This window comes from Hemitrygon akajei, chromosome 2 (assembly GCF_048418815.1).
Source record: "Hemitrygon akajei chromosome 2, sHemAka1.3, whole genome shotgun sequence".
Classification (NCBI taxonomy): Eukaryota; Metazoa; Chordata; class Chondrichthyes; order Myliobatiformes; family Dasyatidae; genus Hemitrygon; species Hemitrygon akajei.
In genome coordinates, this window is record NC_133125.1 from 109,718,684 (window position 1) to 109,745,418 (window position 26,735).

At 40.8% G+C, this 26,735-nt stretch overlaps 1 protein-coding gene across 5 annotated transcripts in view; it reads right to left on the bottom strand.

Annotated features, from left to right (window-relative positions):
* The window catches only part of gpr180 (G protein-coupled receptor 180), a 114,977-nt gene that overhangs the window by 60,576 nt on the left and 27,666 nt on the right, over positions 1 to 26,735 (bottom strand). For all 5 annotated transcript variants that reach the window (XR_012096092.1, XR_012096093.1, XM_073027184.1 and 2 more), the window contains exon 2: positions 19,676 to 19,834. Coding sequence is in view for 3 of the 5 variants with exons in the window: in XM_073027184.1 (XP_072883285.1) it covers positions 19,676 to 19,834 (159 nt within the window). In the remaining 2 variants the exon portion in view is untranslated. The remainder of the gene's footprint in view (positions 1 to 19,675; positions 19,835 to 26,735) is intronic.

Here is a 26,735-nt window from a genome sequence, read left to right on the forward strand (position 1 = left end):
TTCCTTCCCTCTTTCATCAACACTTTGAATCCAGGAATATACAGAATCCATTTGGCTCTTTTTAATCCAGATTTCTGATTCTGTCACATCATAACTCCTGCAGTTCACCATGATTAATGTGCGTTCTCTATCTTTAATTTCAATCATCTCTCTTAGTCCGGTCCTTTCTATAAACATTATAAGATAAAATCCAAAGTTATTTAATTCTCCCAATGAAGTGTGCATCTTTCTCTTTCAATGCTTATCCTAATGCCCAAACTCCTCGTTATTTAGTTTAAACCACTCTCACAGCAATACTAAATCCCCCCATGAGGATACTGGCCCAGTATATTAAGTTGCAAGTGGCCTAGCTGTACAGTCCTACCTTTTCCCAAAACTGCTGCCAATACCATAAGTTCACAGGAAATCAGCAACATATAGAAACTAATTGACCCTCTATTTCTAATCTGGTGGCTAGTGCCCCTGATACTATAAACATACCACATCACTCATCATACTGGAACTAATTTAGTACCTGATGTGCCCAAAACTGCTCGTTTCACATCCTACCTTTTACAATGTTGTCTCTTTTAACAAGAGTAGCTATGGAGAAGGTAGGGCCAGCCACTCATGGACAAAGAAAGGAATTCATGGCTGGAGCCAGATGGAAACAGATGGGTACTAAATGAATACCTTGCATTGACATACACTAAAGAGGAGAATGTGGAGGATAGTGAGATCAGGGGCAGGGATGTTATTCTAGGGCATACTGGAATGAAGGTGTTGGTGGTGTTGGAACATGAAAGTGGATCAGTCCCCCGAGTTTTGACGGGATCTATCTCAGGTTATTGAGGAAGGCAAGTGTAGATACTACTGAAGCCTTGAGATGATCTTTGTATCCTCTGTAGCTATAGGTGAGGTCCATGAGACTGAAGAACAATGTTTGTCCTTTCTTTCCAAATGAAAGGAAGGAAGAAAAAAGGAAGCAAAAGAGAGGGCATATAATATAGCAAAATTCATGGGAAGGTAGAGGATGGGGAAGCTTTTAAAGACCAACAGAAGGCAAATAAAAAATCAAAGAATGAAAAGAGGAAATATGAAGGCAATCTGGCTAACAATAGTAAAAAGACAAAGTTTTTCAGATATATAGAGTAAAAGAAAGACGAGAGTAGATATCAGATTGATGGAAAATGATGCTGAAGAGTAGTAACAAGGGAACAAAGAAATGGCAGAGGAATTTAATAATTTTTTTTGCATCAGTCTTCACTGTGGAAGACATTAGCAGAATGCCAGAAATGTGAGTATCAGGGGGCAGAAGTTAGAATTACTAAGGAGAAGATACTTGTGAAGCCTGAAGGTAGATAAGCCACCTGGACCAGATGGACTCCACCCCAGGGTTCCAAAGGAGATAGCTGAAGAGATTGTGGTAGCACTAGTAATGATCTTTCAAGAATCACTTGATTCTGGAATGGTTCCTGGGGCTGGAATATTGGAAAAGTCACATCACTCTTTAAGGGAGGCAGACAAAGGAAACAATAGGCCAGTTAGCCTGACTTCAGTGATTGGAAATATGTTGGAATCTTTTAGTTAGGATCAGGTTTCGGAGTCTTTGATTAAGGAGGAGGCTGTTTTGGAGTACTTGAAGGCACATGATAACATAGGCCATAGTCAGCATGGTTTTCTAAAGGAAAATCTTGCCTGACAAATCTGTTGGAATTCTTTTAAGAAATAATAAACAGGTTAGACAAAGGAGAGTCAGTGGATGCTGTTTATTTGGATTTTCAGAAGGCCTTTGACAAGGCTACTTAACAAGAGCCCATGGTATTACAGGGAAGTAAGATTGACATGAATACAAAATTGGCTGACTGGCCCTGGGCAAAGAATGGGAATAAAGAGGGCTTTTTCTGGTTGGCTGCCAGTGACTAGTGGTATGCTGTAGAGGCCGCTGTTCAGGCCACTTATTTTCATGTTATATGTCAATGATTTGAAGGAAGGAATTGATGGCTTTGTGGCCAAGTTTGCAGATGATACAAAGATAGGCGGAGGGGCAGGTAGTGTTGAGGAAGCAGAGTGACGGCAGAAAGACAGACAGATTGGGGGAAATAGGCAAAGAAGTAGCAAGTGGAATATACCGTAGGGAAGTGCATGGTTAAGTACTTTAGTATTATTTTCTAACTCCCAATTTAGGAAAGGAGCAGAGGGATTTAGGGGTCCTTGTGGAGGATTCCCTGAAGGTTAACTTGCAGGTTGTGTCAGTGGTAAGGAAGACAAATGCAATGTTAGCATTCATTTTGAGAGGATTAGAATACAAAAGCAACCATGTGATGCTGAGTGTTTATAAGCCATTGGTCAGACTGCACTAGGAGAATTTTGAGCAGGTTTGGGCCCCTTATCTAAGAAAAGATGTGCTGGTATTGGAGAGGGTCCAAGGGAGGTTTATGAGAATAATCCCAGAATTGAGGAGTGTTTGATAGCTCTGGGCCAGTACTCATTTGGAGTTTAGAAAAATGAGGGGGAATCTCAATGCAATCTATCAAATATTAAAAGATCTGGATAAAGTGGATGTGGAAAGCATGTTTCCTACAATGGGATAGTCTAGGAACAAAGGACATAGCCTCAAGATTGAGAGACATCCATTTAGAATAGAGATGAAGGAAAATACCTTTAGCCTAAGGATGGTCAATCTGTAGAAGTCATTGCCACAGACAGCTGTGCAGGCCAGGTCATTAATTATATTTAAGGCAGAGGTTAATAGGTTTTAGATTAGTTCAGGGAGTCAAAGGTTATGGGGAGAAAGTAGGAGAATGGGGTTGAGAGGCATAATAAATCAACCATGATGGAATGGTGCAGCAGACTCAGTGGGGCCAAATGGCCTAAATCTGCTCCTAAAACAAAACAAAGTATAGGAAAGTAGGGAAATTATTAATGAAGGTTTAGGGATAAGATTTATTCACATATGGAAGAACATGGATTTATAGTTTTGTGTATGGAGAGGTTATTTCTCACAAGCCTGTTTTTTGAGGAAATGAGGAAGACAACTCAAGTCAGTAGAGCAGTGGATGTTGTAAACATGAACTTCAGTACAGAATTCAACTAAATCTCTCATGGTCTAATTCAACAGAGTAAGGTGTATAGGATCTACAGTGGCTTCACAGATTGGATTCAAAAATGGCTTGACCGTTGAAGACTAAGGATGCTATAGAGGGTAGGTAGCAGCAGAAGAGAACTTTTCTGATTGGATGTCTGTAACTAGTGATGTTCAATGGGTTTAATGCTGGAATCTCTGCTCTTTGTGACCATAAATGATTTAGAAGAAATGTTGCTGGTCTTATTAATAGATAACACCGGAATTGGTGGAGCTGAGGATAATGAGGAAGGTTATCAAAGGATACAGCAGGATACTGATCAGTTGGAAATATGGGCAGAAATGGTGATTGGAGTTTAATCCAGGCTCTTGTGAGGTGTTTTACTTTGGAAGGTCCAATGTAAGAGGAAAATATACAGTTGAAGTAAGATGCTTAGCAGTATTGATTAACAGTGGGATTTTGGGTATGAACAAGTTCATAGCTTCTTGAAAGTGGCAACACAAGTGGAAAGGGTGGTAAAGTAGGTGTATGGCATGCTTGCCTTCATCAGAATTGTTTTCAGTGTAAAAGTTGGTAGGTGGCAGCTATATAAAATAGTTCAGTCACATTTGGAGGACTGTGTGCAGTTCTGGTCACCACATTAGAGGAAGGATATAAAGGGTTTGGAATGGGCACAGAAAAGGCACACAAATCTGTTGCCTGGATTAGAGAGTATTAGCATAAAGAGAGGTTGGACAAACTTGGACCCCCCCACCCCCCGGAATACCAGGAGCAATGTGATAGACGTGCAAGAACTGATGAGAAAGGCAAAGCTGATAGAGCAGAGAATTCAGTTAAACTCTAGTAAAATTTAGTCTTGGAAAAACAGAATTGAAATCAATCTACTGTAACAAGATTTACCATCACATCACTACTGCCACATTTCATACAAAACATAACCTTGATTATCCATCATTAATTTTATTGCAGAATGGTGTTAGAGATGTTTGACATTTCAGAATTCTAGCGTTTTTCTTTGTTTAGTCCAAGCAGAATTTACATTATAATAATAGTTACAAGAACTTAATACTTAATTATATAGAATTATGAATTACCTCAGTCAATAGCTTTGAAATGCTGTTTAAAAGGATTTCTTGACATCAAAGGCTAACTATGTTTTGCTTCATGAAAAGAAATCCTGGCCCTTTATTTTCTGTTGTAACATATTAAACAATGCTATCTGAATCATTGTTTAAAAATAGCCACTTGACAAGGCCAAGTAGTATTGTGAAAAAATGAAAGACAACATGTTACGCATTTTCTATGTGGGAGCAATTAGCTGTTCACAACAGCTCCTCAATAACAGTAATTCAGTGCTCAAAACTAATTTCATAATCAAAGAGGTCTAAGGGAAACTGAACTCAATATACTTGACCAATAACAGTAAACATGAAATTTAGACAATGAATATCAAATAAAGAAGCTTGAGGGAAACAAAACAACCGCATTTGAAGTAGATTTGCGAGAATTATATATAAAAGGACATTTAAAGCTGAATATTAATTTATTCAAATACTGAATTTAACTTCATGATGACACCAATGAACAACACGACCAACAGCGATGTCCTGGGGACAGTTCATGAGACTACTTTTTTTTTACTATTACTTCTTTCAATTATGATTCTACTGCTAAGCTGTATGCAATTGGAACCCGTGATTTACATTTTGATGGTGCGTTCTTGGGCCAATTGAGCAAACTGGCACTTTGCTGTCTTTGGGGGCGTTTAGTGAGGTTGAGCTCCAGGTGCAGCCTGGAGGCCTGGAAACCGGGCACGAGCTTCTATCCAACACAGATGTTGAGCAAGGTTGAAATCAACGAAGACGAGAGCAGAGGACGGGTGGGTGCTCGGAGCTGCCTGCCTGTGTTTGACCAGTCTTGCTCTCCCTCTCACTAGCTGTTGTCAGAATAAAGTGCAGCAGTCTTGGGCTCCATGTTGTAAGGATTGATCAGCAAGGCTCAAAGCTGTGGACTTGTTTTAAAGGGACTTTGAGCTTCATTTTGCACACGTTTCTGGATTCTAGTTGTTCTTATTTTTGCTGTTTTGAACAGTTTGATTGGGTTGATCAGTAAGGACTGGGGCATTTCAGTAAAGACTGGCTCTGAGGCCTGCAGTTGGCTGGCAGCGCAGAACTGAACTGAACTGAACATTCCTGGACTCCCGGTTTGATGTTTGATATTCTATGTGTTGTTCGCTCAATTTTTGCCATTTGTTCAATTTGCTTTTTTTGCTTGCATTGGGTCATTGATGTTTTTCTTCAAACGGGTTCCATGGTGTTTCTTTGTTTTGTAGCTGCCTGCGGGAGGACGAATCTCAAATTTGTATTCTGTATATATACTTTGATAATAAGTGTACCTGGAATCTTTTTATTCAACATGACCCTCAATCCTCCATTCCAGCATGTTGTGTGTGCTGCTACATACAAAAGGTCTTTCATAGGTCATACCTGGAACTCTTGTAGGATTTGGTATCATCAGTCTGGAACACCAGAGAACTAGCCTTCAGCAGACTGAGGCTCCAAGGCTTCTGGCTTGAGAAATGTTCTCGAAGGCACACAACTCAATCAACACAGATATTGATGATGTTGGTGACAGTTGTGATATATTCATTCAGATCCAAACATGAATCTCTGAATATAGTCCAGTCCACTGATTCTAATCAGTTCTTTGAATACATCTCTATCTCTTGTTGACGGTATCTTAGCGGTCTTCACTACTGGTGCTGTGGTTCTCAGTCTCTGCCTTTATACTGGGAGTAGAAACACAGTCAGGTGATCAAGCTCGCCAATGTTTGGGCAGGGATGGAATGGTAGGCATTCATGATGGTGATGTAATGCTAATCGAACACACTGGCTTCTCTGCTTCCACAGGTCACATGTTGGTGAATCTGTCAGAAATTTGGTGTGGTCGAAGTCCCCTGCAATGATCAGGATGCGCAGTCTCATGACTGTTGATCACGGTCCTCAGCTCCTCCAGTGCCAGCTTGACATTTTCTGGGGACAGAATGCAACCCAGATGTTCCAGGTTGGAGGAGCAGGATTGAAGCAGAACCACCATGATCAGTTAATCATGAAGGAAATACTACTGTCTCTGCCTTTACCTGAACCACTATCTGGCCATAGACAGTGAAGCTCTTGACTGGAGTGCTGTGTCCTGAGTGCCAGGGGCGAGGCAAGTCTCTGTGAAGCAGACTCCCTCTTATTACAGTCTTGCTCTGAGATCTTCAATTTTATTTTCCAGAGACTATATATTAGCTGGTAGGAAGGCTGCGATGAGGTGGCCTTAGGGACGCAAGGCCCTCGGTTTCAGTTTTACCTGGAGTCTTCCTCAGCACCTATGTTTCCTGAGACAGTGGAGTACTTCCCTTAGATTCCAGCTACTGCACTCATTCCCTGGTGGTCTGGAGTTCTGATCCAGCCAGTTCTGAAGACAGTTACTAGGTTGAAGGAATGGTACTTACTCAAGTCTCTGTGGTTGCAGATTTCAGCTGTAAGAATTTTAAATGGGAATACTTGATGATTCCCTCAGGAGCTGCACACAGAAAGATACTCTTTTGTGGCATCATGCTTTTTACTATTTTTTCCAGAATCTGTGATGACAAACAGATGGCCAACTTTTCAGGTCAAGACCTTGCATCAGGACTGTTTCTGTTTATAATTTAAAAAAAGGGTCATCAGTGGGGTGAGGACTCCTTTCAAAAGAAATAGGTAATACACATGGAGGTGGAGGGGATGGCAAGAGGTTCTACATCATGATGGGTCTGAGCTTATTGAACTTGGTGTCGAGAGGATATGGAGAGGCAGGGCTCAGATGGTTCGCAAAATGGGGTTAAGGGAATTCAGAGGAGAGGTGAGGGTCATGTTTTGGCTCAAGTGGGATATGCAATCGGTAGGGGTAGATCATGGAGAGATCAGTGGCAGGGTAAGAACAAGTATGCCCCAGTGGAACACTGGGAGTCTGGGCTGACAGCAATCAGAAATGAGGAGGCCTTGCAGAGTGGAGAAGACCTGCACTGCTAACCTATTCTTTAAACAAAACAAAAGCCCTGACGCAGAGTCTCAAACCAAAATGCCGAGCATACCTTTGCCTCTACAGATGCTGATTAGCCTACTGAGCTCCTCTGGCAATTTGTTTTTTCTCCGGTTTACAACATTGTGTGGCTGTTTCAGTCTTTGGTGCTGTTTGTGCTGAGTTTGTAGGTTCTGCCACTGACTATGTGGGTTTCCTCTGGATGATCCAGTTTACTACCACTTCTCAGAGAGTTGGTAGGTAAATGCCACAGTAAACTCTCCTTATCTGTAGGTTAATAGTAGAAACAGTGGGGAGCTGATGGGAACTTGGGAAGAATAAAATATGATTAGTGCAAGATTAGTGAAAATGAGCATTTGATTGTTGGCACAGATTCAGTGATCCAAACGGGCCATTGCTATGCGGTATAATTCTGTGATGAACAAAACAAGGCAGGAAAAATGCATTAATCTGTACTTGGAGAGGCAGACATGAATCAAGGATCGTCTTGGGAGATATAAGAAACTGAAGATGCTGAAATCTGGAGGAACAAATAATCTGCCGCTGGAGCTCAGCTGGCCGAGTGATACCTGTGGAGGTAGAGCGACTGTCCACACTTCAAGTTGAAAACCTGCATCAGACTAAGTGAAGAGCGGAGAAAGCCAATATAGATATAGTGGAAGTGGTGAGAAAGGGGTCAAAGGTAAATTGTGGCAGTGGTACCATGGAGAGTGAAGAAGGTCACCAAAATTACAGGGGAGTCTTAAGTAAATGGGCCACAGCCTGGGAAATGGCTTTGAATTCAGAGAAGTGCCAAATATTGCATTTTGAGAAGTCAAACCAGGGTAGGACAAATAGAGTGAATGGTCGGTTCCTGAAGAGTGCGGCCAGAGGGACCAAGGAACACAAGTAAACAGTTCGCTGAAAGCAGCATCTCTTATAGATAGGGTGGTGAAGGTGTGGCATCGAGCACATTGGGCTTTATCAGTCAAAGCACTGGGTACATAAGTTGGGATGTTATGTTGCAGTTGTACAAGGCGTTAGTGAGACCATACTTGGGAGTATTGTGTACAGTTCTGGTCAGCATATGAAATGGTTAAACTGGAAAGAGTACAGAGATTTACACAGACGTTGTCAAGACTTAGAGGGCCTGAGTTACAGGGAAAAGTTGCACATGCTAGCATATGGTGGTTTATAATGTAGTGTGCAATGTTCAACTACAGTTTGAATTTAATCCTGAAAAATGCAAGGTGACACATTTTGGGAGGATTAATAAGACTAGGATTTTAAAATGAATGGAATCAATCTCAGGAACTTTAATGGACAAGTTGAAGATCCCCAAACTCAGCAGCACATATAAATTGGTTTAAAAGACATATGGGACACTTGCCTTCTTCAGCAAGGACACAGAATACAAGAGTAGGGTGATTATGGAACAACTACATAAAATATTAATTAGGCCACAGCTGAAGTACCCTGAGCTGATTGGGTCACCATGCTATAGGAGGGACAAGATTGCATTGGGGAGGGTGCAGAAAAGATTCACCAGAATGTTCGGGTATTAAGTGTTTTTGCAATGGGAAGAAACTGGATAAAATGGGTTAGTTTTCCTTGGAGTAGAAAAGGCTGGAGGCAGGGGACCTGACTGAAGAATACATTTTGAGGGGCATATACAATATGAATAGTGAGGAATATCCCCCCTTAGCAGAGCTGTTGATAACTGGAAATTATACATAGGTTTAAAGCAAGAGAAAGAAGTGTTTTGAGTGAGAATATTTTCATCCAAGGCTAATTAAATTTGGAATGGACTGCATGAGGGAGTGTTGGAGGTAGTTATTACCACAATTTTTAAGGTGAGCATTTAGATATCCAATGGCACAAGTCTATAGGGCAAATATTTTTAAAAACTGAGATTAGTGTAGATACATAGATTGAGGGTCAGCATAGACATAATGGGCCATTGGGCTGATTTCACTGCTATGTAAATCCATGGCCATCTCTTAAACATGTGACTGCTGAACCCAACCATTAATTGAAATCATTGTGCAGCTTGACAAGCACCGGAATCATTCCAGCAGAGAAACAGTTCAATTTATTGAACACAGAACAGTACAGCACTGGAACAGGCCATTCAGCCCACAATGTAGTGCCAAACCAGCTAAAAAGCAAATCAGAAATACCCAAACACTAATTCCTCCTACCTAAACAATGTCTATTTCCCTCCATCTTCCTTACATCCATGTGTTTATCTAAACATCTCTTCAAAGCCTCTAATATACCAGGCAGTGCACTCCAGGCATCCACCACTAAGTAAAAATCTTAAGTCCCACATCCCCTTTGAAACTAGCCTCCTCACCTTCTGGTATTACACATTTCAACCCTGGAAAATTTATAATCCCTGTCTACTATATCTGTGACTCTCATAAACATATAATCCTCTATCAGATTTCCCCTCAGCTTCCGCCGCTCCAGAGAAAACAACCAAAGTTTATCCAGCCTCTCATGATAGTACATGCCCTCTAAACCAGGCAGCATCCTGGTAAACCTCTTCTGCACCCTCTCCAAAGCCACAACATCCTTCCTATAGTGGGCGACCAGAACTGTATGCAATATTCCAGATGGGGTCTAAGCAGAGTTTTATAAAATTGCAACATAACCTCTTAACCTTTGAAATCAATGCCTTGACTAATAAAAGCAAGCATTCCATAAGTCTTCTTACCCAACTTATCGACCTGTGTAGCCACTTTCAAGGAGCTATGAATATGGATCCCAATATATCTCTGCTCAGCAACACCATTAAGAATCTTGCCCTTACTGTGCCGTCTCCTTGCATTTGCCCTACGGAGTTGCAACACCTCACATTTATCTAAGTTAAACTTCATCTGCCATTTCTCAGCCTATATCTGCAACTGATCTAGGTTGCACTGTATTCTTTGCCAGTCTTCTACACTATCCACAACCCTACCAATCTTAGTATCATCTGCTAACTTACTAACCCACCCATCTACATTTTCATCCAGATAATTTATATACAAGACAAACAGCAGAGGTCCCACCACAAATCCCTGCGGAACACCACGCATTACAGACCTCCAGCTTTATTAAGTCCCTTCAACCATTACCGTCCTCTGTGCACAAGCCAGTTCTGAATCGAAACAGCCAATTCACCGAGGATCTCATGCGTCTTAATCTTCTGAATTAGCCTCACGAGTGACACTGCACAACCCTCATCAATCTCTCTCATCACCTTATCAGAAAATCAAGTTGGTAAGACACACTCTGCCCCATTCAAAGCCATGCTGGCTCTTCCTAATTAGACCATGGATTTCCAAATGCTCATGTAATGCCCTGGTTAAGATTTCTACTGCTATGCTGTAGGTATTTCATTTTAGCAGCTTTCTGCAAAAGCAGTGTCCTGTTGGTAGAATGATTTGATTTCACCCAGAGATAAGACACCATGTTGTTCAACTTAGGAACGTTACATCAGCCATTCAGGATGGTGGGATCAGGAGAAAGCTCTAGAGACAGCGGGGCAGAGAGAGTTTTGTGATGGACAGTAGTCCAATTTGGAGCCTTTTGGTCAGAGCTGTGGCAGTGGGACAGAAGATAGGATGCTGCAGAATGCCATTGGATGGAGAGTCCCCACTGCTCAAAGTGCTTTGTGCAGATGAATGGCTCCAAGGAGGAAGGGCAAATACTCCTGAGAGAGACCCAGTTTGTTCAAAAGGGACTTTGAGGGAAGCTCGGACTGTGGCAGGTACTTCCACCTAGACGGTGGGTTCAGCGTGTGACTAACAGATGATTCCAGTATGAGTTCCAGTGGCTATGTGCACATTGCACTGGTTTAATTGTAATTTCTTTTTCCAATTAACTATTTGATAAAGCTGAAAATGGTTAAAATACGTTCTTTATAGTTTTATGTGGTGTACGATCTGTTATTTCTTTCTGACAGACAATTGTGCATGGGCAGTACACTGCATTCACTTAAACTGAGGTCTCTTTAATCAGAACAGTGTGATGTTCCTGCTTGCTTGAACCCCCAAATCATACTGACCCAAGACATATACTGTTTATAAAGGTGGCCTTCTCACCACTCATCTGTCTTAGCCCCAAGAATTTTCTCCAGCAATCTCCCTACAACTAACGTGAGACTCACTGGTCTATTTTCCTTCTTAAATAGAGGTACAACTTTAACCGCTCACCAGTCCTCTGGGACCACACCTGTGCCTAAAGAGGGCACAAAAACACTAGTCAAGGGCCCTGCAATCTCATCTCTTGCCTCCTCCAATAACCTGAGTAAATCCCACAAGGCCCTGGGGACTTATCCACCTTAATACTCATTAGGAGACCCAATACTTCCTCCTCCTTGGCCTCTAAACATCCTAACATAATTATACGCTCAGGACTGATCTCCTGGTCCTCCAATTCCTTTTCCTTAGTAAATACTGAAGCAAAGTACTCATTAAGGATTGAGATAGAGAAAAAAGGGGGAGAGTTGCTTCTTTCATTAAGGTGAGCATCATGACAGTAGTCAGAAATAAAATTCTTGAAGCATTATTTATTGGGGCCTCCATGGTGGATCTGAGAAATAAGGCCCTTAAATAGTCAACAGGTATTAGCAGAGAGATTGTGGAGAGCTGCAAGAATAAAAAGGTTGTTATAGTCATGGATATGAACTTTCCTAACATAGACTTAGACTACCACACTTAGGGCTTAGCCAAGTTTCAACCTGTTAAATGATTTCAGCAAAGTTTCTGTTTGCAGTAATATTGAATGTCCCACTTGGGACAGGACAAAATTCACCTACTTTGGGGCAATATGTTGGGCAAGTGACGGTGATGATATTGCGGAAACACTTTGGTACCCATAGACCATAGTTCTATTAGCTTTAAAATAATTATGGAAAACGAAAAAAATCAGTTCACAGATTAAAGCTCCAAATTGCAGCAAGGTAAATTTTGACAATGGGAGACAGGAGTTTGCAAAGCTAGATTGGGGTAGGCTTCTTGTGGGAAAGGGACCTCTGGCAAGTGGAAGACTTTTAAAGGTGAGTCAGTGGGAGCTCAAGATCTGAATGTTCCTGTTAAAGTTGGTTGAAGTAGGGAACCCTGGATGATAAGAAACATTAATGATGAAAACAGGAAGAGGTGGCAAGGGTCAAGGCAGATGGGATCAGGTGAATACCCAGGGAAGTGTAGGGGATGCTGATGTACACCCAGAAGGAAATCAAGGCGACAAAAGGCAGGGGGGGGGGGGGGGGGGAGAATGAGATAGCTTTGGCTGAGAAGATTAATGAGAATCCAAAAAGATTAAGTATTTTGAAGGGGAAAAGAAAGAGTATTTTCTTAGTAGAAAATGATACTAAGGTAGGTGGCGTTATGGATCATGAAGTAGGCTTTCAAAGCTTGCAGAGAGATTTAGACCAGTTAGAAGAGTGGGCTGAACGATGGCAGATGGAGTTTAATGCTGGTAAGTGTGAGGTGCTACATTTTGGTCCAAATAGGACATACATCGTAAATGGTAGGGCATTGAAAAATGCAGTAGAACAGAGTGATCTAGGAATAATGGTGCACAGTTCCCTGAAAGTGGAATCTCATGTGGATAGGGTGGTGAAGAAAGCTTTTGGTATGCTGGCCTTTATAAATCAGAGCATTGAGTATAGGAGTTGGGATGTAATGTTAAAATTGTACAAGGCATTGGTAAGGCCGAATTTGGAGTATTGTGTAGTTTTGGTCACCGAATTATAGGAAAGATATCAACAAAATAGAGAGAGTACAGAGAAGATTTACTAGAATGTTACCTGGGTTTCAGCACCTAAGTTACAGGGAAAGGCTGAAGTTAGGTCTTTATTCTTTGGAGCGTATAAGATTGAAGGGGGACTTGATAGAGGTATTTAAAATAACGAGGGGGATAGATTGAGTTGACGTGGATAGGCTTTTTCCATTGAGAGTAGGGGAGATTCAAACAAGAGGACATGATTTGAGAGTTGGGGGCAAAAGTTTAAGGGTAACACGAGGGGGAATTTCTTTACCCAGAGAGTGGTAGCTGTGTGGAATGAGCTTCCAGTAGAAGTGGTAGAGGCAGGTTCGGCATTGTCATTTAAAGTAAAATTGGATAGGTATATGGACAGGAAAGGAATGGAGGGTTATGAGCTGAGTGCAGGCCAGTGGGACTAGGTGAGTGTAAGCGTCAGCACGGACTAGAAGGGCCGATATGGCCTGTTTCCGTGCTGTAATTGTTATAAGGTAACTAGAGAAAGAATTGGTCCCTTCAAAGACCAACGTGGTCACCTATGTGTGGAACTGCAGGAGACGGGCAAGGTCCTTAATGAATAATTCTGTTTTTACTGCGTAAAAAAAACCATGAAGAGTTTGAAAGTCGAGAAAGGTAATGGGAATGTCTTAGGGATAGAATGGATAGAGTAACTGTTGGGCATTTTAAAATATATGAAGGTATATAAAGCTCCAGGGTGTGATCAAGTATATCCAAGAACACCGTGGGAGGCTAGAGAAGAAATTGTAGGAACCGTGACTGAGATATTTGCATCCTCTGGTAGGATCTTTATGTTCTTGTTGTCTACTGGAATGGTACTGGAGGATTGGGGGGAGGCGAATGTTGTCCCCCTGTTCAAAAAAGGTAGTAGGGATAGTCCAGGTAATTATAGACCAGTGAGCCTTACGTCTGTGGTGGGAAAGCTATTGGAAAAAATCCTTAAAGATAGGATCTACGGGCATTTAGAGAATCATGGACTGATCAGGGACAGTCAGCATGGCTTTGTGAAGGGTAGATCATGTCTAACAAGTCTGATAGAGTTCTTTGAGGAGGTGACTAGGCACATAGACGAGGGTAGTGCAGTGGATGTGATCTACATGGATTTTAGTAAGGCATTTGACAAGGTTCCACACCGTAGGCTTATTCAGAAAGTCAGAAGGCATGGGATCCAGGGAAGTTTGGCCAGGTGGATTCAGAATTGGCTTGCCTGAAGAAGGCAGAGGGTTGTTGTGGAGGGAGTACATTCAGATTGGAGGGTTGTGACTAGTGGTGTCCCACAAGGATCTGTTCTGGGACCTCTACTTTTCGTGATTTTTATTAACGACCTGGATGTGGGGGTAGAAGGGTGGGTTGGCAAGTTTGCAGACGACACAAAGGTTGGTGGTGTTGCAGATTGCAGAGAGACATTGATAGGATGCAGAAGTGGTCTGAGAAGTGGCAGATGGAGTTCAACCCGGAGAAGTGTGAGGAGGTACACTTTGGAAGGACAAACTCCAAGGCAGAGTACAAAGTAAATGGCAGGATACTTGGTAGTGTGGAGGAGCAGAGGGATCTGGGGGTACATGTCCACAGATCCCTGTAAGTTGCCTCACAGGTAGACAGGGTAGTTAAGAAAGTTTATGGGGTGTTAGCTTTCATAAGTCGAGGGATAGAGTTTAAGAGACGCGATGTAATGATGCAGCTCTATAAAACTCTAGTTAGGCCACACATGGAATACTGTGTCCAGTTCTGGTCGCCTCACTATAGGAAGGATGTGGAAGCATTGGAAAGGGTACAGAGGAGATTTACCAGGATGCTGCCTGGTTTAGAGAGTATGGATTATGATCAGAGATTAAGGGAGCTAGGGCTTTACTCTTTGGAAAGAAGGAGGATGAGAGGAGACATGATAGAGGCATACAAGATATTAAGAGGAATAGACAGAGTGGACAGCTAGCACCTCTTCCCCAGGGCACCACTGCTCAGTACAAGAGGATGTGGCTTTAAGGTAAGGGGAGGGAAGTTCAAGGAGGATATTAGACAAAGGTTTTTCACTCAGAGAGTGGTTGGTGCGTGGAATGCACTGCCTGAGTCACTGGTGGAGGCACATACACTAGTGAAGTTTAAGAGACTACTAGACAGGTATATGGAGGAATTTAAAGTGGGGGGGTTATATGGGAGGCAGGGTTTAAGGGTCGGCATAACATTGTGGGCCGAAGGGCCTGTACTGTGCTGTACTATTCTATGTTCTATCATCATTAGCCACAGGTGAGATTGGAGGGCAGCGAATGTTCCACTTATGTTTCAGAAGGGCTGTGACAAAAAATATCAGAATTATATACCAGCAAGTCTAACATCTGTGGCGGTTAAATTACTGCAGAGAATTTTGACTGATAATTTTGACGGAAAAAAAAACAGGGGTGGGCTAGTGGCAGTCAGCACAGCTTTGTGCATGGGAAGCCTGATGAGTATTTTTTGATGTGACCAAGAAGGTGAATGGGGGCAGGGCAGTAGACAGACCAGAGTAGGGTCTTTGATGAAGTTATGCATGGTAGACTGCTCTGGGAGTTGGATCATAAGGAATCCAGGGATTAGATACACAATTGACTTGATGGCAGGAAGCAGTGGATGATGGTGAAAGGCAGTTTCTCAAACTTGTTTCCCAAGACTAGTGGTGTGCCTCAGGGGATGGTGCTGGGCTCATTGTTGCTTGTCTATATATATATATATCTACATCTATATCTATCTATCTATCTATATATATATATAGACAGACAAGGAGAGTGCACAAGGCATGGTTCCTAAGTTCACAGATTTCACTGAAATGGGTGTTATAATGGACAGTGAAGAAGGTTATCATAAATTCAGGGCAATCTTTATCAGGTGAGTAAGTGGGGCAAGGCAACAGAGGTACCAGGGAATACAAGTACATGGTTCCCTGAAAATGGAGTCATGGGTAGACAGGTGGTTTTTGGCACGCTGGCCTTCATCAGTCAAGACGGTATATATAGAAGTTGGGAGGTCATGGTGCAGTTTTAAAGGAAACTTGTGAGGCGGTACTCATTTCAGTATTGAGTATCAATCTCATTTTCAGTCATTCTGCTATTAGAAATTGGAAAGAGTGCTGGTAAGAATTACAAGGATGTTGTCAGAATTTGAGGGACTGAGTTACAGGGATAGGTTGTACAGGCTAGGACATTTTTCTTTGGAGTGTAGGAGAATGACAGATTATGTTACAGAAGTATACAAAATCATGAGGGGCATATAAGGCAGGTGCACTCCGTTCTACTTAGTATTGTGCTTCAAGAACAAGAGGGCATAGGATATTTAATATGATATTGAGACCCAACTTTTCTTCTTCATACAGTGGGCGGTATGCATGTGGAATAAGCTTCCAGAGGAAGTGATTGAGGAAACAACAACAACAACTTTAATAAAATGTTTGGATAGGTATATCAATAGAAAAGGCTTAGAAAGTTAAAGATTGAATGTTGTTAAATAGGATTATCCTGAATGGTATCTTGGTCAGCATAGACCAGTGGGCCAAAGGGCTTATTTCCATGCCTGCTTCCACACAGTATGAATCTAAATCTCATAAGCATTTTCTTAGTCCTTCAGCTGCTTTCTAAGATTGGTAAGCAATTCTACAATTTGGCCTACTAGCTTTTCATTCACATTCAACACAATTTCCAACTTATGTACTGATCCAGTATAACAAACATGCACTTGCAGGAATTTATGAACATAAAAGTACACATAAGTAAATCAGTGAGTACCATCGTAACTAGGAAGAGAATAGGCCTCCTTAAGGGTTGCTGTGATTGTCTGCATTGAGACAAAGGAGATGGGCAAGATCCTAAATGAATATATTCCTAATTAGGGAGAATCAGCATGGTTGTGTGTGGAGCAAGTTGTATCTTACTGACTTGATTGAGTTTTTTTGATGAGGTGACCAGAGTAATTGGTGAAGGTGGAGCTGTGGATATTGCTTATATGGATTTTAGTGAAGTATTACACTACCTTCTGGATGCACCTCCCTGAGGCACATCCAGAAGAATAAGATGCATGGGATCCATGGCCATTTCAATCTAAAACAGGTTTGCCCATAGAAGACAGAGAGTAGTGGTTGAAGGGACTTATTCTAATTTGTGATGAGTGGTGTTCTGTAGGGATCTGTACAGGGACCTCTGCTGTTTATGATGTACATAAATGAGTAAATTTGCAGATGATACAAAGATCACTGGTGTTGTGGATAGTGTAGAAGACTGGCAAAGAATACACCTAGATCAGTTGCAGATATGGGTGGAGAAATTGCAGATGGAGTTTAACCCAGCAAGATATTAAATCCTGCATCTTGGTAGGTCAAATGTAAAGAGACATTACACTGTTAAGGGCAACAGTCTCTTTATATTTGACCTACCAAAGAGCAACACTTCATATTTGACTGGGTTAAACTCCCTGAAGGTGACTACACAGGTTGATAGGGTGGTTAGAATGCATATGGCATGCTTGCCTTTATTAGTCAAAGCAGTTAGTTCAAAGTTAGGCATAGCTTTATAAAAAGCTTGTTAGGCTGCATCTAGAATATTACTTACAATTCTGGTCACCCCATTATAGGAGAAATGACAGGCTTTGGAGAGGGTACACAAGAGTTTTACGAGGATGCTGCCTGAATTAGAGGCATGTGCTACAATGAGAGTTGGACAAACTTGGGTTGTTTTCTCCAGAGTGGCGAAGGTGGAGAGGAGATCATTTGAAGTTTTATCAGATTGGGAGGCATAGATATAGTTGGTATAGTATGTTGTGACGTATGCAGTCTTAGCTTTTCCAAGACCATGGTTGCTCTTGGCAAATTTTTCTGCAGAAGTTGTTTGCGATTGCCTTTTTCTGGGCAGTGCCTTTATAAGATGGGTGACATCAGCCATTATCAATACCCTTCAGAGATTGTTTGCTGGGTGTCAGTGGTCACATAACCAAGACTTATGATATACACCAGCTACTCATATGACCATCCACTACCTGCTTCCATGGCTTAACATGATCTTGAAATTGGGGGGAGGGGCTAAGAATGTGCTACACCTTGTCTACGGGTGATCTGCAGGCTAGCAGACGGAAGGAGCACCTTACACCTCCTTTGGTAGAGATGTAGCTTCACCCCTCCAACCCAATGGATAAGAATAGAGTCAGTAACTTTTTCCCCTGGGTTGAAATGTCTAATACCAGAGGGCATGCATTTAAGATGAGAGGAGGTAAATTCAAACAAGATGTGAGGGGTAGACTTTCTTTCTCCCCACAGTGGCGTGCGCTGTCTGGGGTGGTGGTAGAAGCAGATACATTAGGGACTTAAGAGATGTCTAGATAGGCACATGAACATGAAAAAAATGGAAGGATATGGACATTGTGTAGGCAGAATGGATTAATTTAGTTGACCATTTAATTGCTAAATTAATTGGTTCGGCAAACATTGTGCACCGTAGGGCCTGTTTCTATACTGTACTGTTCTATGTGCAATGTTCTAATACATCTCATCTGACTTTACCATTGAGAAGCTCATGCAAGACTGAAAGGTAGTTAATGTTGTGCATTTATTTAAGAAGACCTCCAAGGACAAGCCAGGAAAGGCCAGAGAGCCTAACATCAGTGGTGGGAAAGTACTGAAGATTTTCCGATTGGAGAAGTTAAACCAGGACAGGACTTACTAAGTAAATGATGGTGAGTGTTGTATAATACAGAGACCTTGGGACAAAGTATATTGTTCACTGAGTGATAAGACAGGTAGACAAAGTAATGAAGAAGACATGTAATGCTTGTCTTCAATAGGTGGGACATTAAGTAGAAAGATAGGATGTTGTGTTACGAAGTATAATGCATTGGTGTGAGCATACCTGGACTATCGTGTGCCCTTCTGGTTGTCATACTCATGGAAGGAAGTGGTTAAGCTAGAGAGAGCACAGAAAAGTCTCACGGGGATGTTACTGGGTTTGGATAGATTAGGATTATTTTCTCTGAAGCAAAGGCAGCTGACATGACACCTTACAAAAATTTCTAAAATCACGAAGGACAAAGATAATGTGGATAATCACAGGCTTTTCTCCAGAGAACCTGGAAGTAAAGGACATAGTTTTACACCGAAGGGGGAAAGATTTAAAGGGTACCAGAGTGCATAGATTCTTCACACAGAGGATGACTGGTATATGGAACAAGCTGCCAGAATGGTAGAGGTCTGCCCATTCAGTCAGCCTATGCCTTACTTATCATTATTCTCACCTTCCAAACCATGCAAACAGCAAACTTAGGAACATTACTCTGCATACCCATGCCCAAGTCATTGATACATTCCAAAGGAATGAATTTTCCATTCTAAGCAACAACACAAAATGCTGGATTCTAAATAGCTTAGTATTAAACTCACATTTACAACTGAGAAATAAAGGCATCTATGTTTATTAACAGCCACATGGATAATTTCACATATTTGTGTCCAAATATTATTAAATAATTTGCTAGTAGTGGTATGATTGACTTATCTACTAAATAATTATTTTAAGACAGACGTTACGAATCAGCTCTGTTCACATGACTTCTTTGATCACATAGTTTTTGACATGCATATTTATCATACACCAGTCTGTCCTTTTATTAAAATACATTCATCACTTTCACCCAGAATTTTACATTGTAGTTTAGACACAATTGAATCATAAATTGTCCATTAATTACCAGTTAAAGTATGCAATAGATTAATAATTGACCATGGAAACACACACTTGCTTATTAAATCTTGAAATACTATATATCATTATAAAGTTTCTTACTTGTCAATTGGGCTTCAGAGAACTTCAGTAAACAGTTCACTTCTCCAGTTTTCTCCTGTAGCTTTAGCCAAGCCTGTTCATGGAAGAGGTAAAGCTTGGCACCTTTGTCAATGGCCACTGTTCTGTTGTCAATTTTGCAGTTTATTAAACCATTTGTACCTGAAGATTAAACATGTATTCATATGTAAGAACTTCTAATAACGACCTGTCTCATAGACTTTATAACATTTAACTTGTATCATAAGCAAAACAAAAAAGTTGAATGGGTAAAATCAGATATAGAAAGGGGAAAAATTAATGAGACAGAAAATACTGAAAAATAAAAATAAACTTGATAGAATAAATTAACTGCTTAGTAATAATTTTTCAAAGTCAGAGAGATTGAATGACAGCAATTAATACATCACATCATGCATCAGGCAGCAATCAAAGTCAAAGTAAAATTACTACCAAAGTACATCTATCATATGTCACCATATATTCATTTTCTTGCAGGCATATACATGAAAATAAAGAAATACAACAGAACTTAGAAAAGCTATACATAAACAAAGACTGATGAACAACCATTGTACAAAAGACAACAAATTGTACAAAAGAAGACAAATTGTGCAAAAAAAGTTCAAAGTTGAAAGCAAACTTATTACTGAAGTACAAATATGTCACCATATACTACCAGGAGATTCATTTTCTTATGGGCATTCTCGGTAAATACAAAGAAACACAATAGAATCAATGAAAAAAAAGGGCATACAACTAAGATAGATGAACAACCAATGTGAAGACAACTGCAAATATAAAAAGAAACAAATGTCAAACAAAATAATAATACTAAGAATAAGAATAAACATTAAGAACATAAGATGAAGAGTCCTTGAAAGTGAGTCCATAGGTTGTGGGAACAGTTCAGTGTTGGGGTGAATAAAGTTAAAGTTATCTCCTCTGGTTCAGCAGTCTGATAGTTGATGGGTAATAACTGTTCCTGAATCTGGTGGCATGACTCCTGAGGCTCCTGTACCTCCTTATTGATGGCAACAGTAAGAAGAGAGCATGGCCTGGATGGTGGGGGTCTTTGATGATGGATGCTGCTTTCCTGTGACAGTGTTTCTTGGATGTACTCAATGGTGGTGAGGACTTTACCCATGATGGACTGGACTGTATCCAGTATTTATGTAGGCTTTTCCATTCAAGGGCATTGGTGTTTTCATACCCGCCTATGATGCAAACAGTCAGTATATTCTCCACTGTGCCCCTATAGAAGTTTGTCAAAGTCTTAGATGACATGCTGAATCTTTGCAAATCTCTAAAAGATAGAAGTGCTGCCATACCTTCTTTGTCATGGCACTTACGTGCTGGATCCAGGATCAATCCTCAGAAATGATAATGATTTGATGATTTAGTGGAGACAGCTTTGATGGAATTATTCTAGTACCTTGAGAGATTCCTTTTGCAAGCAGTCTGGTCTCAGCAGCATATGGGAGAGCAAGGATCACCGCTGGTCAGTCCATCATGAGAGTGCTATGCATTGAGCTTCAAATTCCCTTTTTGTCAAACAAGCCAAGGCAGAGTTGGTGTATTTGAAGGTGATGATAAATTTCAACTCTGATGTTTGTGTTCACCAATAGGTGACTCCTGAGATATGAAAAGTGGCCCACATTTTCCAGGATCTCATGGATCTTTATTGTTGGATGCCACTTCACTTGCAAAAGGGACAAGTAGGTGACTTTAGCCTTGCAGATGTTGAGTTTAAAGTCTATCTTCTGACAAGTTTTGATGATCAATTCAATGTCTTGAAGCATGGTGTCCACGAGTCCTCAGACACGTGTATTTTTGCACATTGCAACTCAGCCTCTAAAGTTTGGATGACCCTACTAGTTGAATGCAAAATTGTTTAATACTGTTGAGGCAAACAGGAGGAAATCTGCAGATTTTGGAAACTCAAGCAATACACACAAAACGCTGGTGGAACGCAGCAGGCCAGGCAACATCTATAGGGAGAAGCGCTGTCAATGTTTCGGGCAGAAACCCTTCGTCAGGACTAACTGAAAGGAAAGATAGTAAGAGATTTGCACGTAGGAGAGGGAGGGGAAAATGTGAAATGATAGGAGAAGACCGGAGGGGGTGGGGTGAAGCTGAGAGCCAGACAGGTGATTGGCAAAAGGGGTACAGAGCTAGAAAAGGGAAAGGATCATGGGACGGGAGGCCTAGGGAGAAAGAAAGGGGGAGGAGAGCACTGAAGGGAGATGGAGAACAGGCAGAGTGATGGGCAGAAAGAGAAAAACAAACTAAATATATGGGATGGGATAAGAAAGGGAGGGGCATTAACAGAAGTTAGAGAAGTCAATGTTCATGCCATCAGGTTGGAGGCTACCCAACCGGTATATAAGGTTTTGTTCCTCCAACCTGAGTGTGGCTTCATCTTGACAGTAGAGGAGGCCATGGATAGACATATCAGAATGGGAATGGGACGTGGAATTAAATCAGAATGGGAATGATACGTGTAATTAAATTTAATTCCACGTCCCATTCCCATTCTGATATGTCTATCCATGGTCTCCTCTACTTTTCTGGGGAGGTGCACGTCACTCTACTGCATAGGGTACACGGTACCTGCAGCATAGATGCAACGCAGAAGTATAAATCAACCTTTAGCCAGCACTGATCAGCAGGCCACAGATACCCAAGGTAGCCACTCTGATCTGAACAGTCTAATAGCAAGATATAGCAAAAAAAAAGACAGACATGAAACATTAAGTACATTCCTTTAAAATTATAACATTTTAAACATCTCATGAAATTCCCTAAACCATGTCTGATCAAATAGAAAATGAACATCTGGAAAGCACTAGGAATGTGAATCTTTTTGCTAGTGCCATGTAGAAGTGCTAATCTTACTAATCTCCTTTCACTGACCCAATGGCTTTGTAATCACGTTTCCCTCTAAGATGTCTGCTCACTATCAAAAAGGCGCTCATTATTCCTGAGATTATTGTGGAGATCTGCATCAACCTCAGCCTGGATTGTGGATGATAGCTCCTTCGTTCCCTTCAATGAAGTGTTTCTCTATGGCTTAATGTTCCATAATTCATTTAGATGAAACTCGCAGGCTCTCAACAGCAAATTACACATCCTACTCATCTGGTGCTTTCTTCTACCCCAAGCATATCTTATGAAAATCTGTTCACTAGTGCCCAAAAGAAATAATAAATAATTCCCATCAAGGCATGTTCACTGCTTTCCTCAATCAGCCGCCACATTGAGCAACTTCCAATTCTATTTCAATATTCATTGCTCTCACTATGCTCCTATCGGCCCTCAATCCCCCTCTTTACTTAAACTTCTTAATCCATACCTTTTTAATATTACCTGCTGGACCTTGCAATCTCACAACCTATTGACCGCAACTTAATATGTAATTTTCTTTTCACGTCTGTCCCCCCACCAGCACAACAACTTTCCCTTCAAACTGAAGAGAACTTACTCATCTTCAGCTTTTCCAAGTTTAATGAAAATTCATAAAATCTGAAATGTTGTCCTCTTCTCTCTCCAAAGATGTGTATTTACAGTATTTTCCATCTGTACTTTAGAACTCTAGTTAAGATAAATTATCAATTCACTGTTATACAGTGATTTACAAGAAAAAGCTACTTCATAGTACCACTGCTTTGTAAGGGCATCATCAAACTAAAACATATAAGGAAAGATTCAATCAAAAGGTTGTCAAGATGATAGAATTAGAAAAACACTCATTTCAAAATACTGATGGTCACTCAGGCTATGAAGACAGGAAAGGATTATGGAAATAAAAGTGAGAATTTTAAACTGGAACTCAATCTCCATCACAAGTGATATTGGGTAAATGGGATTTAGCTGACAAGTTACACCACCAATATTCTGGATAGTCTCATATTTCCGGGGAATAAAGGGAGGGTCTCCATCGATGGATCCAGTAATCAAATCTGGAACTAACAGAGGCATAAATGTCAGCTTCAATGGCAAATTAGCTAAAGTCAGAGCATAGTTAGATAATTTTACAAAGGTGAATATAGCTATTATTAGCAACATTTCTGATTCATAATCTGCAGACCTTCAGCCAAAAATTATACTTGTTATGTAATGCAAGCACAGACAAGAACGACGGAGTAGTAGGATTAAATTTTTTTACTGACTTGTGTTAGCCAAAGTACATGCTAGGTTACTCACAGTACAGGTGCAATGAACAGGCTGTGACAGACGAAAACGTGTGCACTGGAAGTCCGTGCAAAAAGAGAGCCTTCTGCGCATAGCAGGCTCAACTGATTCACTGTGTGATCCATTGCCCACACTCGCACTTGTTATATTCTCGCAATCCATTCGATTCAGTTCAATATTAAGTTGGTAAAAATCCTGGGAGTTTTTCCAGCAAAGTTTCCAGATAGAAAAGCAGCATCACTATTTGGGAAAATGAGCGTAGCAGGGATTGAAGGCAATTTCTCCAGACTTCGCAGTAGGGAGCAGGATGCAAATTATTTCCGTTCCAGCAACAGTGTCACAAAATAGCTTGACAATGCTGATGAAGTAAACGTGGGGAGAATAATAAATGATGGTCCACTGATTTTGCCAAATGAAGGCTTGTAGATGAAAAATTGAAATGGCCATGGGTAAAAACTTGGGAGAAATTGGAGCTAATAGTATGGGAACAGGTGCTTTGCTGGCTACAGCTAGACTGTTAAGAATAAAGGCAGGCAGATGGCTTTACTTCATTCTCATTCTTTTGTCAGATTTGAGTATTGTAAAATAACTTGCTTTATGGGTGAAGATGAATGAACATTAGAGGAGTGTTCTGAATGATAGCATATTTCAGTATTTATCAGAGGAGCAGAAGTTAATCGAGGACAGTCACGTCAGCATGTATAGAATCACTGAGTCACACAGAAATGGAAACAGGATATTCCAACCAGCGTGTCCATACCAATAAGTGCTCCATCTACATTAACCCCATTTTCTAGGACCAAGCCCATAGCTTTCAAATCCACCATAATTCATATACTTGCCTAGACACAACTTAAATGCTGTCTACAATTCTACTACCACCACTCTGTCAGTGCATTCGAGGAACTTAACAATTACTGGTTGAAAAAGGACCCCCTCAAATCATCCCAACCCCTTACCTCAACTCTAAGTTCCTGTATTTTTATTCACCTCCAATAACGGAAACGATTCCTGCAGTCTGCCCTGTCCCCTTCAGAACTTTATATATCTCAATCATATTGCCCCTTAACTTCATCTGCTTTAAGTCAAATAGAGTCAGTTCTCTCCTCACAACTAAAACCTCCACCCCAAGCAACATCCGGGTGAATTCCCTCTACACACCCTCCAGCACTATCACTTCCTTCCTACAGTCTGGTGATTAGAAATACACTCAGTAATCTGACAAATGTTGTATGAAGTTGGAGCACAAGCTTCATGATCTTGCAATTATTGCTCCAACTAACGAAGGCTGGCATTCACTTTTAAATAAATTATCTACCTGTGCTACCACTTCCAAAGATATTTGGATTTGCACATTAAGATCCCTCTGTAGGTCAATACTCCTGTGGAGCTTACATGGTATATATCCCAGCCTCAATGACACTCCTATAATGCAACACCCCATGTTTACCAGGATTATACTCCATCTGCCATTTCTCAGCTCATTACACCAAGACTTAAGAAATCACCCATACTGTCAGCAACTTCACCAGTGTCAATGAACTTACCACTCATGTTACCTACATCCAATTCATCTGTGTGTATTGCAAACACTAAGGATCCAGCAGTCATTCCAGTGGAATGCCAATAGTCACAGACATTCAATCATGAGTGCAACTGCCTACCATCACCCTCCTATTGCCAAGCCAATTTTGCATTCAGTTTACCAACTTTTTTTTTAAAAGAGCAACCTTTGCACTTATTTTCATGGGATCTGTTAAGAAAATATTAGTTCCTGGTAAACTTAATTTAATTTTTTGAGGAATGTTAAGAATACACAGATTTTAGCAAGCCACTTTATAAAGTGATACAGGGTACATTGAACAAAAAAAGGATGTGGTCTTTTAACGTATCATAAATTTACTATTTGCAATCAGACTCAATGTATTTTTTAATCTACAGAGATGCAGCGCAGAACAGGCCTTTCTGACTCTTCAAGCCTCACTGCCCAGCAACCCACCAACTTAACCCTAGCTTAATCACAGGACAATTTACAGTGACCAATTAACCTACTAATCAGTAAATCTTTGGACTGTGTGAGGAAACCAGAGCACTTGGAGGAAACCCATGTACACACAGGAAGGAATGTACAAACTTGCTTACAGAAGACGCTGGACTTCTATAGTTGTACCGTGGAGAGCATTCTGACAGGCTGCATCATTGCCTCGTATGGAGGGGCTACTACACAGGACTGAAAGAAGCTGCAGAAGGTTATAAGTCTAGTCAGCTCCATCTTAACTACAAAGTATCCAGGACATATTTAGGAAGCGATGTCTCAGAAAGGCAGCGTCCATTATTAAGGACCTCCAGCACCCAGGGCATACCCTTTTCTCACTGTTATCATCAGGTAGGAGGTACAGAAGCCTGAAGGTACACACTCAGCGATTCAGGAACTGCTTCTTCCCTTCTGCCATCCGATTCCTAAATGGACTTTGAAGCTTTGGACACTACCTCACTTTTTTAAAAATATAGAGTATTTCTGTTTTTGCACATTTTTAAATAATCTATTCAATATACATAATTGGTTTACTTGTTTATTTATTATTATTCTTTATTTTATTATTTTTTTCTCTCCGTTAGATTAGGTATCTGCCGCTGCTAAGTTAACAAATTTCACATCACATGCCGGTGATAATAAACCTGATTCTGATTCTAAATTGAACTCCATTGTCCCGAGCAGTAATAGTGTCATGCTAACCGCTATGCTATCATCCCCACAAACATTCTATGTACATATGTTATTACACTATTAATTTCAATAAGCTTTCTAATTGATTCCTCATTATAGTTTTCTTTAATCACTGATTCTAGTAATGCAATCACAGCTATG